The 18393-nt window shown below is 41.0% G+C and overlaps 1 protein-coding gene across 1 annotated transcript; it reads right to left on the bottom strand.

Annotated features, from left to right (window-relative positions):
• Window positions 1-361: 361 nt before the first annotated feature.
• ADH5 (alcohol dehydrogenase 5 (class III), chi polypeptide) lies at window positions 362-18177 on the bottom strand. The gene is made up of 9 exons (XM_066280588.1): window positions 18082-18177; window positions 15251-15352; window positions 9269-9410; window positions 8513-8600; window positions 4682-4901; window positions 4272-4532; window positions 3393-3528; window positions 786-924; window positions 362-647 (listed from the first exon to the last, which is right to left on the bottom strand). The coding sequence occupies exons 1-9, from the start codon at window positions 18121-18123 to the stop codon at window positions 623-625; spliced, it is 1155 nt and encodes a 384-aa protein (XP_066136685.1). The 5' UTR covers window positions 18124-18177; the 3' UTR covers window positions 362-622.
• Between the last annotated feature and the right edge of the window lie 216 nt (window positions 18178-18393).

Here is an 18393-nt window from a genome sequence, read left to right as displayed (position 1 = left end):
CACATACACTTGAGTACAGAAGGTAGTTTCAATGATGAATTTTAATGCTCACTTTGGGCCAGATACCACAGTAGGAACTGGAGGTATTTAAGTTTGAACAAGGTATAAGTACCTGCCCTCAAGATGAGCTCACAGAAGCTGACCTAAGCTCTGACTGACTTTGCCACTGATGGCTAAGGAAATCTGTTCTTTAGTAAATGGGCCTGAGACTCTTAAAAATTAAGCCACAGTTACTGACAGCAGCAGACAAGGTTCATAAAATCACCATTGCCCTGCTTCCTCAATCTTTCCTTTGAAGAATAAAGATAATAGGGAAAGAACTGTGAGAATAACGTCAGCACAAAACAAGGACTTCCACACATAGGCAGAAATTACTTTTATTATGTTAAAAAATTCCTTAATGAGCTAGCAATTATTCCTGTGCAGAGTCCAGAAAAGATTTACGACAGAGCAGTCTTATCCCTGATTGGAGGTATACTAATACATAAAACATTATTCACTAGAGGAAGTTACTGAACGTCTAAGGCTGTGAACTTGGAAGAATTTCTCTTTGCTTGTCTAACTGCTCCAACCAGATCACATGACTTCACTGTAAGGATGGATGTATATTTTTGCTTTGGCTTTAAAACTTTACAACGGTTCGGATGCTGTAAGAGAAGGAAACAATAAACATAGGTTTGAATGGTATCTTTTCTTTTAAGACCATTATAGCAGTTATTTTTTACTTCATAAACCTCCAATCATTACTATAGTCCATAATATATGTAGCTAAAGAGGAAGCTTACCTCTTTCCTTCATGCAACAGTTCAAAGGCTTTGTTAATTTGGTCAAAAGAGAGATTGTAAGTCACAAACTCATCAACTTTTATCTTTTTGGACATATATTCAGATACCAACTTTGGGACGCTTTCTACACTCTTCCATCCTAAAAGAAATCGTACAATTATTCATTAATACTTTTCAACAAATCCTTACAGTATGCTTATTACTTTGTGGGTTACACAAAGACATGAGAATAAATTTTTTCATTATATGGGAATGAAAAACTTCAAAATTAGCATCGAGATGAGAACTTAATGCACAATATTAGTTAAGAAAAAAGTAAATGCCTTTTTAGTATTTTCCTTTTCTGTATTGATTTACTATATCATTAAGTCTCAATTGAGACTTTTAGATTACCCCAGGATAGAACTCTATTATTCTTAGAATAAGCTTATATATTAGGTCCACACAGCAAAGAATTCTATAATAATGAAATCCATGGGAGAAAAATATTGATGTGATACGTGGCTATTTCTTTGGTTTTAAATTCAACAATGAATAGGGACAGTATCTTAGAATAGTAAACTGTGAAACTGAAAGCAAAGTAGGAAATCAGATGCCTCAATATTTCACTTGTATTGAAAGAAGAAATAAATCAACAAAGCAGTCTTCCTTCTTTTTAAAGCAGGGATGTTTCGGACCATATTTCAAACCTCTTTTGGGCTTTTTTCCAAATCCCTCTCTTTATATCCTCTACCAATTATTTTTTCCATAAAAATTGAGGGCTTTTTCTTTCCTTTTTTTTCCCCCCGGTATTTTCCTAAGTGAGAAGTGAGGGGGCAGAGAGATGGACTCCCACATGCGCCTGACCAGGATCCACCTGGCAAGCCCACCGGAGCCATTTTAGTGCCTGACCCAAGGCCATGGAGCCATCCTCAGCACCCAGGCCAACTTGCTCCAGTGCAGCCTTGGCTGCGGGAAAGGAAGAAGGAGATAAAAAGAAAGGAATGGGGGAAGGGTGGAGAAGCAGATGGGCACTTGTCCTGTGTGCCCTGGCTGGGAATCGAACCCAGGACAACCACACCCTTGGCCATAGCTCTACCAGAGCCAACTGGCCAGGGTCTTTTCTTTCTTCTTTAAAATTCCTGTTAACTGAGACAACTACAACCCTAGACCAAAACTTCTATTCACAGCTGTGGGTCATATTTTAGCAACACCCATGGGGCCCCAATGCTCCAGCTTATTTCCCGAACAGCACTGTGCTAGGATGAGCCTTCAGTCAGAGGTTCCTCCCAACACCTCTGGCTCGGTCACCCAGGCACAGAGCCCTTTCAAATCCAGCTGTGGATCCTAAGATATCTCTCTGAAGACATTCAAGTTCACCATGCATCGAGGGCTTTGGAAAGGGGAGTTTTGTCAGCTTGACATTTCTATAGAAAATTCTAAAGTTTAAAGAAGGAAAACTTTGGCCAAACTCTTCTTTTTGCATACTTTCACAATTGTTTCCTCTGATTTTCAAAAAAGCTGCCATAATATAAGGTAGGGGTGTTAACAGATACTTGTTCAACACAGATCATTCAAAACTCATGGTACATGAACTTTTTCCTAAGAGGTTAGTGAGAACACATTTTTACTTTTTTAAAGAACCCATCAAAACATAGACAATCCCCCCCAAAACATGTACTTTTTAGGATCACACCAGGGAAAGATAATCATTCTGGCAACTTTCCAATTTTGCTATGTGGCTTTGTCTAATTTAACATTTTCAGTTTAAGATTTAGTATTGGTTACTGCTGAAATCAGTACTATTCAGACAGAAGTATGTTTACATCCAGAGGTCACTATACTCTCTGGAAAAATGAGTAAAAAATGCCTATAACTTATTTAACTCCACAACATGACTCAGTATGAATGAAAATGTTTGATTACCCTGCAACCAACTTCTCATGCCTGCCCTCCCCCCACCACAGGCTAATTAACAGAATACTGATTTGTTTCTCTTTTAAAGTGTGTAAAATGTGGGCTTGAGCTTCAGAAGAAGGTGAGCACCTCCCCACCCTCAGAGGAGAATACTGACCAAGTGTGAAACCCTTCTATTAAAATAACATCAGGCCCTGGCCGGTGGGCTCAGTGGTAGAGTGTCAGCCTGGCGTGCGGGAGTCCAGGGTTTGATTCCCGGCCAGGGCACACAGGAGAAGCGCCCATCTGCTTCTCCACCCCTCCCCCTCTCCTTCCTCTTTGTCTCTCTCTTCCCCTCCCGCAGCCAAGGCTCCATTGGAGCAAAGTTGGCCTGGGATCTGAGGATGGCTCCATGGCCTCTGCCCCAGGCAATAGAGTGGCTCTGGTTGCAACAGAGCCAACGCCCCAGGTGGGCAGAGCATCGCCCCTGGTGGGCATGTCGGGTGGATCTGGTCGGGCGGATCTGCTCGGGCGCATGCGGGAGTCTGTCTGACTGCCTCCCCGTTTCCAACTTCAGGAAAAAAAAAAAAAGGTAATAACATCATATGCAACCACTCAGGATGAGAAGGTAGCCCGTGAAAAGTATTGTTAAAACAAGAAAACCTGCCTGAAATGAAAACTCAGCTAATGGAAATAAGAGAGAAAGTGTATTCCTCCCGTCCAACAAATTACCTCCAAAGGCGGTGCCTTTCCACGTGCGGCCTGTGACCAGCTGGAACGGCCGAGTAGCGATTTCTTCTCCGGAAGCAGCTACTCCCACCACCACGCTGACGCCCCAGCCTTTGTGGCAGGCCTCCAGCGCTGCTCTCTGCGGGCAGACAGGACAAAGCGCAGAAGTCAGTGCGTCTGCTGGGGATATCTGCTTCCCCAGCAGCTCCTCCGGGGAGAGGGTTTCACAAAGCCATCTAAACATAAATGGCAACAAAATGCTCAAATGGAATGTTTAGTAAATTTAACTTTACTGAATGATTTTAACAGTTCTTTAAAAAATTAACTTCCTTGGCTAAAAATTAACACAATTTGAAAGAATTTAAAGCTTTTACTTGCTGTCCATTTTTAAAAGTAAATACTAGTTCAAAATTCTAAAGACTTTAATAAAAGAAGCAGGCAGAGAAGTAACTAATACCTTTGCTGAATGTCTGTTTCATGTCAAGTAAGTGCTGCTACTGTGTGTATTTTACATGAGCAAACTGAGTGCTTGAGGTCACTGATATATTGTAGTATGTGGGGTATATTTAATTTTAAATCTCATGCTTTCTACAACTGCCATCATTCTGCCTTTTTATTTAAGTGGACTTCTCAAAGATTCAGGATACACTGGAAGGCAAAGAAACATTTTTCTTCCTCCTTCCCTGAGCCATTCTAGTATCATTTCCCACTTGTAGTTCAAATAGTTATTTTTACCTTCTTCTATTAGAATAATTCTTATCAAGGGACTTTTCCTTTCCAGAAACAAAACAATTTTAAATCTTAAGAACATTCTATTAATAAAAAGCAGTTACACGTACACACAGTGAAAGAGGGAAAGGAATAAAAGCCAAGCACACTCACCATGACCTTCACATTACCAATACACTCAAAGGAATAGTCCACTCCCCCATCAGTCATCTCAACGAGCACTTCCTGGATGGGCTTACTGAAGTCCTGGGGGTTGATACATTCAGAGGCTCCAAACTCCTTGGCCCTTGGAAATTTATCTTTATTGATATCCACACCAATGATCCGGGACGCACCAGCCACCTTACAGCCCATGATCACTGCCAATCCAACTCCTCCGAGGCCGAAGACAGCACAAGTAGAGCCAGGCTCCACCTAACAGTGAGGCAGTCTATGAGGTACTCCTTCCACAAGAGTCAAGAAAATTACTAGGTTTCCTACAGATCGGGCCAACCTCGTTATTCCAGCAAAGCTCTGCTGTATCAAATTAGAAGGCAGAAACTAAAAGCCAGGCCAACACTTACCTTGGCAGTGTTCACAACAGCACCATAACCAGTTGAAATGCCACAACCCAGGAGGCAGACTTTATCCAAAGGTGCTAAAGGATCAATTTTAGCAACAGAGATATCAGCCACAACCGTATATTCAGAGAACGTGCTGGTTCCCATGTAATGTAAAATTGTCTTTCCTTTGCAAGTAAATCTGCTAGTGCCATCTGGCATTAAGCCTTTCCCTTGAGTGACTCTAAAGAAAATAAAAAAGGGAAAAAGGGTAGAATTAGGTCTCCTAAAATCCATAATAAAAATAAACTAGTTTTAAAACTAATGTGTAATAAATAGGAAAGTGAGCTAAAATTGAAAGTCCAATTTCTAATGCATGCATTAATAACTTACCATCTTTCAGGAATGCTATATTAGGGAAAATTATAAGAGATTTATAATCTTATGTATCTTTTCCAACATTCAGTAACCTTCTGGATCTTATTGTACTGAAGTAATTTTTTTTGTGTGTGTGTGTGTGAGAGACAAAGAAAGGGACAGATAGGGACAGATAGACAGGAAGGGAGAGAGAAGAGAAGCATCAATTCTTCGTTGCGGCTCCTAAGTTGTTCATTGATTGCTTTTCTCATATGTTCCTTGACCAAGGGGCTACAGCGGACCAAGTGACCCCTTGCTCAAGCCAGCGACCTTTGGGCTCAAGCCAGTGACCACAGGGTCATGTCTATGATCCCTCGCTCAAAGCCAGTGACCCTGTGCTTAAGCCGGATGATCCCATGCTCAAGCCGGCGACCTTGGGCTTTCGAACCTGGGTTCTCTGCATCCCAATCCAACACTCTATTCACTGTGCTACCACATAGTCAGGCCTGAAGTAATTTTTAACAACTTATGGATCAGATGAAATTATTTTAAAATTCCATCATAAAACTCAGTGAGCAAAGGTAACTTTAGAAAGCATATAGCCAAATCCAGCATCTATACCAGCAGAGGCTTCATGCAACGAGCCACTTAGCAGAGGACAGCTAATGGTCAAACTGGTTGATACAGGTCTTTCAGGAGGCCTTTTTCAAAAAGTGTAACAGTCCTCAAGGATTCAAGTCATTTTTTCTCCGAGTTTTCTTCCTTGTATAGTTGGTTATAGCAGGGGGACAGGAGAACAAACTCACAAAAGCAACCAATATGAAACACGGCAACAAAAATTATTTTTGATGATAAATCTTTAGCTTATACAATGTCTTGTTTAGGAGGAGGAGCCCTAAAGTCAGACACACTGGAGTTCAACGCCTGTGTGATCTTGGGTGTTAACTAACCTTAGTGCCTTAATTTCCTCACTAGAAAATGCACAGGACAATTGTATCTTGCTCACAGACTTCTAAAACAATCAAATGAGATGCTGTGTAAAGCATGAGCATTTTGCCTGGTACAGAGTGATTGATAAATATTTGTTATCTTTAATAAAAATAAACACTATAATTTGATGTATATCCTTAGATACAAATCCTCTGGAATAGTATCTGATTAAACAAATACACAGATGAAGAGAAATGGATTGCCTCTGGATGCATTAGTAAATACATGTCCTTTGAGAGAAAAACAAAAATATGACCAGAAACAAAGAGCAAACAGGTGACAAACTCTACCAAATAGAACTGTTGCCTGACCAGGTGGTGGCACAGTGGAGAGAGCGTCAGACTGGGACGCAGAGGACCCAGATTCAAAACCCCGAGGTTGCCGGCTTGAGCGCGGGCTCATCTGGTTTGAGCAAAGCTCACCAGCTTGGACCCAAGGTTGCTGGCTTGAGCAAGGGGTCACTTGGTCTGCTGTAGCCCCCCTCCCCATCAAGGCACATATGAGAAAGCAATCAATGAACAACTAAGGAGCCACAACGAAGAATTGATGCTTCTCATCTCTCTCCCTTCCTGTCTGTCCCTATTTGTCCCTCTGTTTCTGTCACAAAAAAACAACAAAAAAAACTGTTGTATCTTTATAAGAGCATCTTGTTTGATTAGCCCTCCTTAATGAGCAATCACTTCTTCTCAGAGGAGTTCACAAAAAATAGGTGATTAAGAAACTTCTTAAGCTCTGAAAGGACTTGACCCTCTCTAAAAGGTTACAGATAGCCACAGAAGCCCATTACCATTTCTATATTAGATGTGTTGCAAAAATTGTCACAGCTGTCTGAAATTCCCTTTGAAGACGACAATTTATTTTTGCTCTAGCTTTGCCAAAATTGGATTTATGTTATAAAACAAATGGAATTTTGTTTTCCAAAAATGTAAACTGATTCTGTTAATGGTATTAGAAAACAAAGGCAAGAACAAACGAATCTCCCCTATGCTGCTCATGAGAGTGTATCCTGACTCAGCATTCCAACCCCAGGGAAATACTGAGAGAAAGCAGTGGTACGTGGAATGGGAAATGACAGGGCAACTTAGAGTCATCTTTTAGACACTGTGGATGAAAGAAACCAGACAAAAGAGCACATAATGCATAACTCTACTGATATAAAGTTGTACAGTCAAAGAAATCATAGTAGTGGTTGGTTGGTTACCTTTAAGGGAGGCAGGTATTGACTTGGAAGGAACATGATGGACTTTGTAGGGTGCTGGAAGGGTTCTCTATTTTGATCTGGGTGATGATTCTAACCATTAGGTATGCATATACCAAAAAATTAATTCAGCTGCACACTTTTTTTTTTTTTTTTAGTGAGCAAGAGACGTGCAGACAGACTGGCACAGACAGACAGAAAGGGAGAATGATGGGAAGCATCAACTCGTAGTTGTGGCACCTTAGTTGTTCACTGATTACTTTTTCTTTTTTTTGACAGAGACAGAGAGATAGTCAGAGAGAGGGGCAGATAGGGACAGATGGACAGGAAGGGAGAGAGAGACATCAATTCTCTTCGTTGCAGCTTCTTAGTTGTTCATTGACTGCATTCGCATATGTGCCTTGACGGGGGGAGGGTATAGAAAGTGAGTAACCCTTTGCTCAAGCCAGCGACCTTGGGCTCAAGCCAGCAACCATGGGGTCAAGTCTATGATCCCACACTGAGGTTGGCAACCCTGTGCTCAAGCTGGTGAGCCTGCCTCAAGCCAGTGACCTTGGGGTTTCACACCTGGGTCCTCAGCATTCCAGGCCAAAGCTCTATCCACTGTATACCATCTGGTCATGCGGAGCTGTACGCTTAAGATTTGTATACTTTAAGTACTTTATTACATGTCTGTTCTACTTCAATAAAAAACAAAAAAGGAAGCAAATTCAAGAAGTATTTAAGAGCTGTTCATCTTACTGTAATAAAGTAACTACCTTTCCCAGGTTGAGAGGTTATGTTATCTCTTGTAGATGGTTTTTTTAATGTTTATTTTATTGATTTTAGAGATAGAGAAAGGGAGAGAAAGAGACAGGAACATCAATCTGTTCCTGTATGTACCATGACTGGGAATCAAACCGGCAACCTCTGAGCTTTGGGACGGTGCTCCAACCAAACCGAACAATCCGGCCAGGGCAGTAAGTTTTTATCACTTTAATTTCATAGACAATAAAACGAACATAAAAAAGTTTTCATTAATTTCATAAGCATGTCCCTCTTACTAAACATGTTGCCAAATTTAGCTTAGTGTTGAAAAAAAATGAATTCAGAAAATTCAGTTTTCTCTCTTAATAGCTGATGATAGTGGGCAAACTACTTAATTTCTGAGTCTTAACTTCCTCATCTATGAAAACGGGGATACTAATGATGATTGACAGTTGCTATAAAGACAGAATGAAATAATTTATGTAGAATGCTCTGTATAAATTGCCACACACTTATCATTAAGATGACCTCTTATTTTAAGAATAAAATAAAAAGATACAAACCTAATCTTCTGGCAAAGGTTTGTTTTAGGATTTAGACAAAATTTGCATTCTCCACACTGGGGAATATAAAGTGGGATGACAGTATCACCTGGAAAACAAAGGCAAAGACATTATCCTGACTAGGCAGCACCTACTTCCAATGCATCTGAAGCCTCCGCAAATTCCCATTCCTGTCAACTCATTCGGCTTTGGAAAGTTACACTTCCAAGCCTAGAGCTGTGCCTCCGTAATGCCATTCCCACACTGCCTAACTCTGCAGAGATTATGTTTCAAAATTTTTATTAAAGCAAACTTTTAAACCAGTACCTGGAGAACAAGGAGTTATGTGCCTCAATATACTGACTCACTGATGCATCTTTAAAAATTCTTGTTTAATTGGACAATACTGGCTTTGGTAATGTTTTTAACAGTTGCAGATGAACAGCAGTTTGCAAAACCAGAGGAAAAACCCATCAAACATCAATGGGAAAAAGTAGATTTATGTTGTGTGTAAAATGCAGTATTCTTGTGTTATTATTTGTGAGTATGAGAAACAGTTTATTCTTGTGTTATTTATTAATTATTGTATTATTTTCCATACGACCAACTGTAAACCTACTTTTGCCCCACCTTGCTTCCTGGGTGAGGAATGAAATCAACCTTGACAACTTTCTTAGGTGATAACTTGCTCATAAATAATGTGTAGTTTATCAGAAATGCTATTCCCTATGGAAATAAGCCAAAAATTTAAAATAAGTGGTTCAAATACCTTCTTACCTGCCTTTAGCTTAGTAACTCCTTCACCAACACTCTCCACAATTCCAGCACCTTCATGTCCCAAGATTACTGGAAAACTCCCTTCAGGATCAGCCCCGCTCAGGGTATAGGCATCAGTGTGGCAAATTGCAGTGGCAATAATCTATCAGGATATTCAAATAAAGAGCGTTTAAGTATGTGTGCATGTAATTCAGAATGAGGCATAGCTCACAGGAAAGGCACTTTTACTTTAATACTTTTACTTTTACTTCATTGTTTCTGGTATACATTTCTTTCATATTTTAACCTCTGTAAAATCAGTAATTGCTTACAAATAGATGGCATCTTAACAACTAGAACTAGCAACCTTTTTTTAGTAGCACATAAAAGTACTAGTGTATTTAGCCTGACCAGGTGATGGTGCAGTGGATAGAGGGTTTTGAACCCAGCTTTAAAACCCCAAGTTTGCCTGACCTGTGGTGGCGCAGTGGATAAGGCGTCAACCTGGAAACACTGAGGTTGCCAGTTCAAAACCCTGGCTTGCCTGGTCAAGGCACATATGGGAGTTGATGCTTCCTGCTCCTCCCCCTTCTCTCTCTCTCTCTTTCTCTCTCCCCCCTCTAAAATGAATAAATAAATAAATAAAAATTAAAAAAAACAAAACAAAAAAAAAAAACCCCAAGTTTGCTGGCTTGAACATGGACTCACTAGCTTGAGCGCAAGGTCACTGGCTTGAAGCCCAAGGTTGCTGGCTTAGTTGGAGCCACCCAGTCAAGGCACATATGAGAAAGCAATCAATGAATATCTAACGTGACACAACTACAAGTTGATGCTTCTCATCTCTCTCCCTTCCTGTCTGTCTCTCTCTCGATTAAAAAACAAACAAGTAAGAAGAAGCATTACTTCCAAACACATTTTATGAGGCCAACATAACCCTCATACCAAAACCAAGCAAGGATGGCACAAAAAAAGAAAACTACAGACCAATATCTCTAATGAATACAGATGCTAAAATACTAAACAAAATACTAGCAAATCGAATACAACAACATATTAAAAAAAATACATCATGATCAAGTGGGATTCATCACAGAATCTCAAGGATGGTTCAACATACGTAAAATGGTTAACGTAATACACCATATCAACAAAACAAAGAACAAAAACCACATGATCTTATCAATAGACGCAGAAAAGGCTTTCGATAAAATACAACACAATTTTATGTTTAAGACTCTCAACAAAATGGGTATAGAAGGAAAATATTTCAACATGATAAAGGCCATATATGATAAACCATCAGCTAACATCATATTAAATGGCACTAAACTGAAGGCTTTCCCCCTTAAATCAGGAACGAGACAGGGTTGTCCACTCTCTCCACTCTTATTTAATGTGGTACTAGAGGTTCTAGCCAGAGCAATCAGACAAGACAAAAAAATAAAAGGCATCCATATCAGAAAAGAAGAAGTAAAGGTATCACTTTTTGCAGATGATATGATCCTATACATCGAAAACCCCAAAGAATCCACAAAAAGACTACTAGAAACAATAAGCCAATACAGTAAGGTCGCAGGACACAAAATTAACATACAGAAGTCAATAGCCTTTCTATATGCCAACAATGAAACAACTGAGAATGAACTCAAAAGAATAATCCCCTTCACAATTGCAACAAAAAAATAAAATACTTAGGAATAAACATAACAAAGAATGTAAAGGACTTATATAATGAAAACTATAAACCATTGTTAAGGGAAATCGAAAAAGATATAATGAGATGGAAGAATGTACCTTGTTCTTGGCTAGGAAGAATAAATATAATCAAGATGGCTATATTACCCAAAGCAATATACAAATTTAATGCAATTCCCATCAAACTTCCAATGACGTTTTTTAAAGAAATAGAGCAAAAAATCATCAGATTTATATGGGACTATAAAAAACCCCGAATAGCCAAAGCAATCCTAAAGAAAAAGAATGAAGCTGGGGGCATTACAATACCTGACTTCAAACTCTATTATATGGCCACGACAATCAAAACAGCATGGTATTGGCAGAAAAATAGACACTCAGACCAATGGAACAGAATAGAAAGTCCAGAAATAAAACCACATATATATAGTCAAATAATTTTTGATAAAGGGGCCAACAACACACAATGGAGAAAAGAAAGCCTCTTCAATAAATGGTGCTGGGAAAACTGGAAAGCCACATGCAAAAGAATGAAACTAGACTACAGTCTCTCCCCCTGTACAAAAATTAACTCAAAATGGATCAAAGATCTAAACATAAGACCTGAAACAATTAAGTACATAGAAGAAGACATAGGTACTCAACTCATGGACCTGGGTTTTAAAGAGCATTTTATGAATTTGACTCCAATGGCAAGAGAAGTGAAGGCAAAAATTAATGAATGGGACTACATCAGACTAAGAAGTTTTTGCTCAGCAAGGGAAACTGATAACAAAATAAACAGAAAGCCAACTAAATGGGAAATGATATTTTCAAACAACAGCTCAGATAAGGGCCTAATATCCAAAATATACAAAGAACTCATAAAACTCAATAACAAACAAACAAACAATCCAATAAAAAAATGGGAAGAGGATATGAATAGACACTTCTCCCAGGAAGAAATACAAATGGCCAACAGATATATGAAAAGATGCTCATCTTCTTTAGCTATTAGAGAAATGCAAATCAAAACGGCAATGAGGCCTGACCTGTGGTGGCGCAGTGGATAAAGCATCAACCTGGAAATGCTGAGGTCGGCAGTTCGAAACCCTGGGCTTGCCTGGTCAAGGCACATATGGGAGTTGATGCTTCCAACTCCTCCCCCCCTTCTCTCTCTCTGTCTCTCTCTCCCTCTCCTCTCTAAAATGAATAAATAAAAAATTAAAAAAAAAACAAACGGCAATGAGATACCACCTCACACCTGTTCTGATTAGCTGTTATTAGCAAGACAGGTAATAGCAAATGTTGGAGAGGCTGTGGAGAAAAAGGAACCCTCATACACTGTTGGTGGGAATGTAAAGTAGTACAACCATTATGGAAGAAAGTATGGTGGTTCCTCAAAAAACTGAAAATAGAACTACCTTATGACCCAGCAATCCCTCTACTGGGTATATACCCCCAAAACTCAGAAACATTGATACGTAAAGACACATGCAGCCCCATGTTTATTGCAGCATTGTTCACAGTGGCCAAACATGGAAACAACCCAAGTGTTCCTCAATAGAGGATTGGATAAAGAAGATGTGGCACATATACACTATGGAATACTACTCAGCCATAAGAAATGATGACATCAGAACATTTACAGCAAAATGGTGGGATCTTGATAACATGATACGAAGCGAAATAAGTAAATCAGAAAAAACCAGGAACTGTATTATTCCATATGTAGGTGGGACATAATAGTGAAACTAAGAGACATTGATAAGAGTGTGGTGGTTACGGGGGGGGGGGGGGGGAAGGGGGGAATGGGAGAGGGAAAGGGGGTGGGGAGGGGCACAAAGAAAACAAGATAGAAGGTGACAGAGGACAATCTGACTTTGGGTGGTGGGTATGCAACATAATTGAACGACAAGATAACCTGGACTTGTTATCTTTGAATATATGTATCCTGATTTATTGATGTCACCCCATTAAAAAAATAAAATTATTAAAAACAAAACAAAACAAAACAAAAAACAAGTAAACCCCAAAAATGTACTAGTATATTTACACGCAATGAAAAGTGGTACATCTATTCTCCTTTTCAGTGCATATTAGCAAGACGAAGTAAATAGGTGACTGTACTGGCACTGTGTCTTTAGGTATGAAGAGAAACGGCACCTGTGTGCAAAGCCATCTCACTGCTAGCCTCTTCATGACTGCTGGGAATGTGACTTCTAAAAAGCTATGGACTACTTCTGAAATATGCCAGCGTGCTTGTTCTGTGCCAAAACCCAGAGCTTTTAGTGCAGGGGTCTCCAAACTTTTTACACAGGGGGCCAGTTCACTGTCCCTCAGACCGTTGGAGGGCCGCCACATACAGTGCTCCTCTCACTGACCACCAATGAAAGAGGTGCCCCTTCCGGAAGTGCGGCGGGGGGCCGCATGCAGCCCGCGGGGCCATAGTTTGGGGCTGCCTGTTTTAGTGGAACCAACTTCCTTTTAGCAGCCACAAACAAATTCTACTTGAATAAGCTCTTTATCCCTCTCTTGTTTTCAAGTTATGTTATCTTTCCAAACCATCAAGAAAGAACAGAAAGGGAAATTCTTATAGTGTATTTATGCTTCACTGCTTCTCTCCTACATGCTCACTTACAATGAAACTTTCTTTGCTATTTGTTAGCAGTTTCCCAGGGAAGACAGCTGAACTCAATGTGCCCATACAGAAATTCAGGACAAACGTTCTTTTTCAGTGGCAAAAATCACAATCAGGTTAATTTCTTTTTTTTTTCTTTTTCTTTTTTTTTTTTCATTTTTCTGAAGCTGGAAACAGGGAGAGACAGTCAGACAGACTCCCGCATGCGCCCGACCGGGATCCACCTGGCACGCCCACCAGGGGACACGCTCTGCCCACCAGGGGGCGATGCTCTGCCCATCCTGGGCGTCGCCATGTTGCGACCAGAGCCACTCTAGCGCCTGAGGCAGAGGCCACAGAGCCATCCCCAGCGCCCGGGCCATCTTTGCTCCAATGGAGCCTTGGCTGCGGGAGGGGAAGAGAGAGAGGGAGGAAAGCGCGACGGAGGGGTGGAGAAGCAAATGGGCGCTTCTCCTCTGTGCCCTGGCCGGGAATCGAACCCGGGTCCTCCACACGCTAGGCCGACGCTCTACCGCTGAGCCAACCGGCCAGGGCTCAGGTTAATTTCTTAACTTAATTATTATAAGATTTCAGATTCTTGGGTCAGGATTATAAAGGATCTTATAGTTATTTGGACCAGTGGTGATGCAGTGTTTACAACGTTGACCTGGGACACTGAGATTCCAGGTTTGAAACCCCCAGGTCACCGTCTTGAGCGCAGAATCATGGACACAACTCCATGGTCACTGGCTTGAACAAGGGGTCACTGGCTGGAGACCCCCCACCCCCGTCAAGTCATGTATGAGAAGCAATCAATGAACAACTAAAGTGCTGCAACTATGAGCTAACACTTCTCAGCTCTCTCCCTTCCTGTCTGCCTCTTACCCTAACACAACAACAACAAAGTTATTTGACCCTGCACTTCCCTGATCGGATACATGTAATTCCTGAGCCAGTACATGTTTACATGCTGTGTGTTTGGAGGTGGGACAGGGGATGTTTACTTGAATTTATAGCACAAAGAGCTGATATTTCTAGAACACTCGTTTTATTCAAAGGTCATCAGTTTAAACCATTAATTTATTTCAAAACAAATAGAGTAGAATGCTAAAAACATCCAGCTGGTTGCTTTGTGCAATACGCCCCTCTCCTGGGATAGCTTCATTTCTCTGCCAGAGCAGAGGTTAAGAATCACTGGAATAATGAATGCATGAAGCCCCTGAACTCGGGCCCTGCTTGCAAGGGTCAGTATTTAAAGTTCTCTAATTAAGCTGACTTCACATGGTTGTTGCTCCAGTTAATCAGGAGCCTCTTCCCAAACCTTATTTGAAGTCTCATCTAACAAAACTAAAGACCATTTGTTCTTTGTTTCTAATGTGCCACCATACATTTTAAGTTTTGGAATCATTAGGAAGGGAAATATCCTACAAAGTCCCCATAAACCTAGGCTACAGAAATAACCTGCAGTAATCCAGTGCTCCCTGGGAAGGCTGCTCCGCCCAACACCAAAGCTAAAAGGTGGAGAGGCGCTGCAAAGGTGAGAGGGGTAAAACAAGAGAAGGCTGTTGTGATTCTGTGGTTGGATGACTTTGAATACCTTGCTCTCGACCCTCTCCTTTGGGCTTTATCCTCTGCAGAACTCAGAGTATTAATCTATCCAGAGATGTAACTCTAAGTCTTCTTTTCCACTGCCTTAGGTGCAACATTACCTTGATTCGAACTTCATGAGCCTTTGGCGGCGCCACCTCTACCTCCTCTATGGAGAGGGGCTTTCCAGCCTCCCAGGCAACCGCAGCCTTGCACCTGATCACCTGAGATGGGGAAAAAAGGAGCAAGTTGTTTACCCATCTGAACTACTTATTAATAATGAACCTCTTATTTATATGCTGATGAATGCTAATCTTAGGAAGTATATCACAGCTGCACAAAGAAACATGTACCTCTAAGGGATATGGAGAATTGTTTTGCACGTTTTTAGATTTCATATAAGTAATATTCACTAAAATATTTAATTTAGATGACTGCATGATCAGATGTAAAAGTCTCTTTTGGTTGAAAAGTTTCATTCACCGGGTATTTAGTAACCCTCTACAATGCATAAACAGGAGCAAATTAACAATCCAGGTTCAGGCCCTAGCTGGGTAGCTCAGTTGGTGACAGTGTCTCCATATGCCAGGGTGGAGGGTTGGATCCCCTGTCAGGGCACATACAAGAATCAGCCAATGAGTGCATGAATAGGTGGAACAATAAAAAAAATCGATATTTTTCTCTCTCCCTTCCTCTTTCTCTAAAAAATCAATCAATAAAGAATTTTAAAAAAGAAAATGAATACACAGTAGGTCCAAGAGAATCTGATTCAGTAGGTCTGGCACAGGGTCCAAGGACTCTGAATGCTTCTATGCCCTGCAAAATTCTGTTGCTCAGACTGGTGTAAGCAACACTGGTGTAGTGCAAAGCCACAGGGAAGGAGTGTAAGAAGTTTCAGAATGGGGGCAATTAAAAGAACAACTATGCCTATCCTTTTTTTTTAAGGATTGCTTTCCAATAATGTATCAACTTGCCATCTATGGCTACTGAATACTTGGAAAATGGCCAGAATGAATTGAGTTAAGCTCTAAGTGTAAAATATACTTAGATTTAGAAGACTTAGCACAAAAGAAAAAAGTAAAAGTATTTCAATAAAATTTTAAAAATATTGATTACATGTTGAGATAGTATTTTGATGATGTTTGATTAAATTTTCATCCAATTTTAGTATGGCTAATAAAAAAGTTAAAATTACCTATGTGAATCGCATTATATATATATATATATTTCTATAGTACAGTGTTACCTTAGAGATTCTAGTCAGTACATCCCTCCATTATTGGGGAGAATCAAGTGTAATCAAGGTTTACATCGTGGTTATGAAACAAGTTGACAAAATAAAAGATTGAAAACCACACTCCACTGGGATTTTAGGAGACAGGAAAGTCAATAATCCCAAAATGTGTGATTTAAAGGGAGAAGCACTACATGATATAGAATGCAAAAAGAGGAGCAAGAGTGTAATGTTGGTTAGTGAGTATGAGATAGCATCACTTTTAACTGGGATACAGGAGGGGGGAGAGATACAAATGTTGATAAAACACTATATACAGGGTGATTGTGAAGAGTGAATGAGAATGAATATGAAGCCCCCAATACAGTCGTTGGCACAGTGTAGCTTTGCAAAAATAGGTTAGTAGTTATTAGTAACAGTAAAACACGGAGTGGGGGGAAAGGAGAGTTGAACCACATAGAGAGATGAGTGGCTTGTATAAACTGGTGAAGTCAGAAATTTTGTTTTTAATATTAAATGTAGATATTAAATCTGATGGTACAAAAAATTCAGACATTGCATCGGAATCCTTTTTCACCTCAATGTACCATAAATATCAAAGGTCAAATTCAGAATATTAACAAGGAAGTCCTGTACACTAGACATTTGAAGCAACAAGACTAGTTCATTCATAATAATAATGCTTTATCCCTGCCTCCCACTTTTGAAGAACATTTGAAAGGAGTTTAAACTCTTACTTTCAATGACAATTCTAACCAAAACAAAGCCCCACTCTACATTGCAGGCACCTGCCCCACTTCAACATTTGAACTGTAATTTTTCACCTTCTCTGAATAAAGGCATTTGGTATTAAAGGAAACACGAGTGCCAATTTCTTAAGTCTGAAAGGCCTAGGTTATCATTTCTTTTTCCAACTCCAACATTTAAGGTCATACATGTTTCTAGAAAATATTTTAAAGTCTGCAAAGCAACTTTAGACTGATTATTCATGTTATTTGTGTATTTTCAACTTTCGTTATTGTCTAATGTGCTTCAGAAACTGGAACAATCTGTTGCAAAGGGCCAGACCTGGATCGGAATCCAGGCTCACAATTCTCAGTGTTATCACTAAGCATTACCAATAGTTTTTGGTTTGTAAACTAGGGACAATACCTCGCCGAAGTTTTCTGTGAGGATTAGAGGAGGATAACAAGTTATCGTGCCTAAACACTCAGAAATGTTACTAAAAGGGATCTAGGAGTCTTCCTAAAATACATTCCTGGAGCACAGGCTCCGTCCACAGGTTTGCCACCTGCAATCAAGGCCCGGGGCAAGTTACGTAATCCAGGCCAGGTTCTGCAGCTCTACGCCAAACGAGGTGCTATAAGAAAACCGAGATTACCATAGGCTAATTAATATAAGCAAGAGTTAAGTTCCTACGCTTCTCATCAACTTTATTAATGAAATGACTCTGGAAAAGAACCCGCTGTACTTATTTTTGGGCAGGCAAAGAGGGATTTCCACCAAAATACCACCGATTTCCCTGCTCCCTCCCCAACCCCACTCTTGGGTTCTCTGCACCCGGCTCCGGCTGCCCAGAAAGAAGCAGCAAAACAAGACTCCCCCCACTGAACAGCTCCGAGGCCCCGGTTCAGCTCCCGGACCCAGCGGCCCGGTTTCACCCTATGCTTTCTCTCCCTGCCATCCTCGAACTTGGGCCCACTGCTCCGCCTACGGTACCTGCTTCGCCATGTCCTCCTCCAGCCTGCGCGCGGCGGACATCCGGGGCGGGCCGCGCAGTCGGAGATGTGAGGGGCGGGCGTGAACCCCACGCAGGGGGCGTGGCGCGGGTACGGCGTGGGTGGAGCGTGCGCCCGGCACAGGCAGGGCCTGGAGGCGGGGCTTGCGAGGGACTGGAAGAGGTGGGCGGGGCCTGAGGGGTGGCGGCAAGGCAGCGGGTGGTCTGGTGCCGGAGGCTGGAGGGGTGTGGGCGTGGCTGTCCTGAAACCCCGCTGCAAAGCGCCTGTGTGGGAAAAGAGTTTCCCCGTGTAA

Source organism: Saccopteryx bilineata, chromosome 5 (assembly GCF_036850765.1).
Source record: "Saccopteryx bilineata isolate mSacBil1 chromosome 5, mSacBil1_pri_phased_curated, whole genome shotgun sequence".
In the NCBI taxonomy this organism is placed as follows: Eukaryota; Metazoa; Chordata; class Mammalia; order Chiroptera; family Emballonuridae; genus Saccopteryx; species Saccopteryx bilineata.
This window is presented reverse-complemented; position numbering and strand designations above follow the sequence as displayed.

Coding starts and splice junctions, on each gene's coding strand:
- ADH5 (XM_066280588.1), bottom strand. CDS start 18,123: ATGTCCGCCGCGCGCAGGCTGGAGGAGGACATGGCGAAGCAG. Junction 3,529..4,271: donor TTGGTAATGTGAAGGTCATG/GTGAGTGTGCTT, acceptor GTCTGCCCGCAG/AGAGCAGCGCTGGAGGCCTG. Junction 925..3,392: donor GAAAGGCACCGCCTTTGGAG/GTAATTTGTTGG, acceptor GATTTCTTTTAG/GATGGAAGAGTGTAGAAAGC.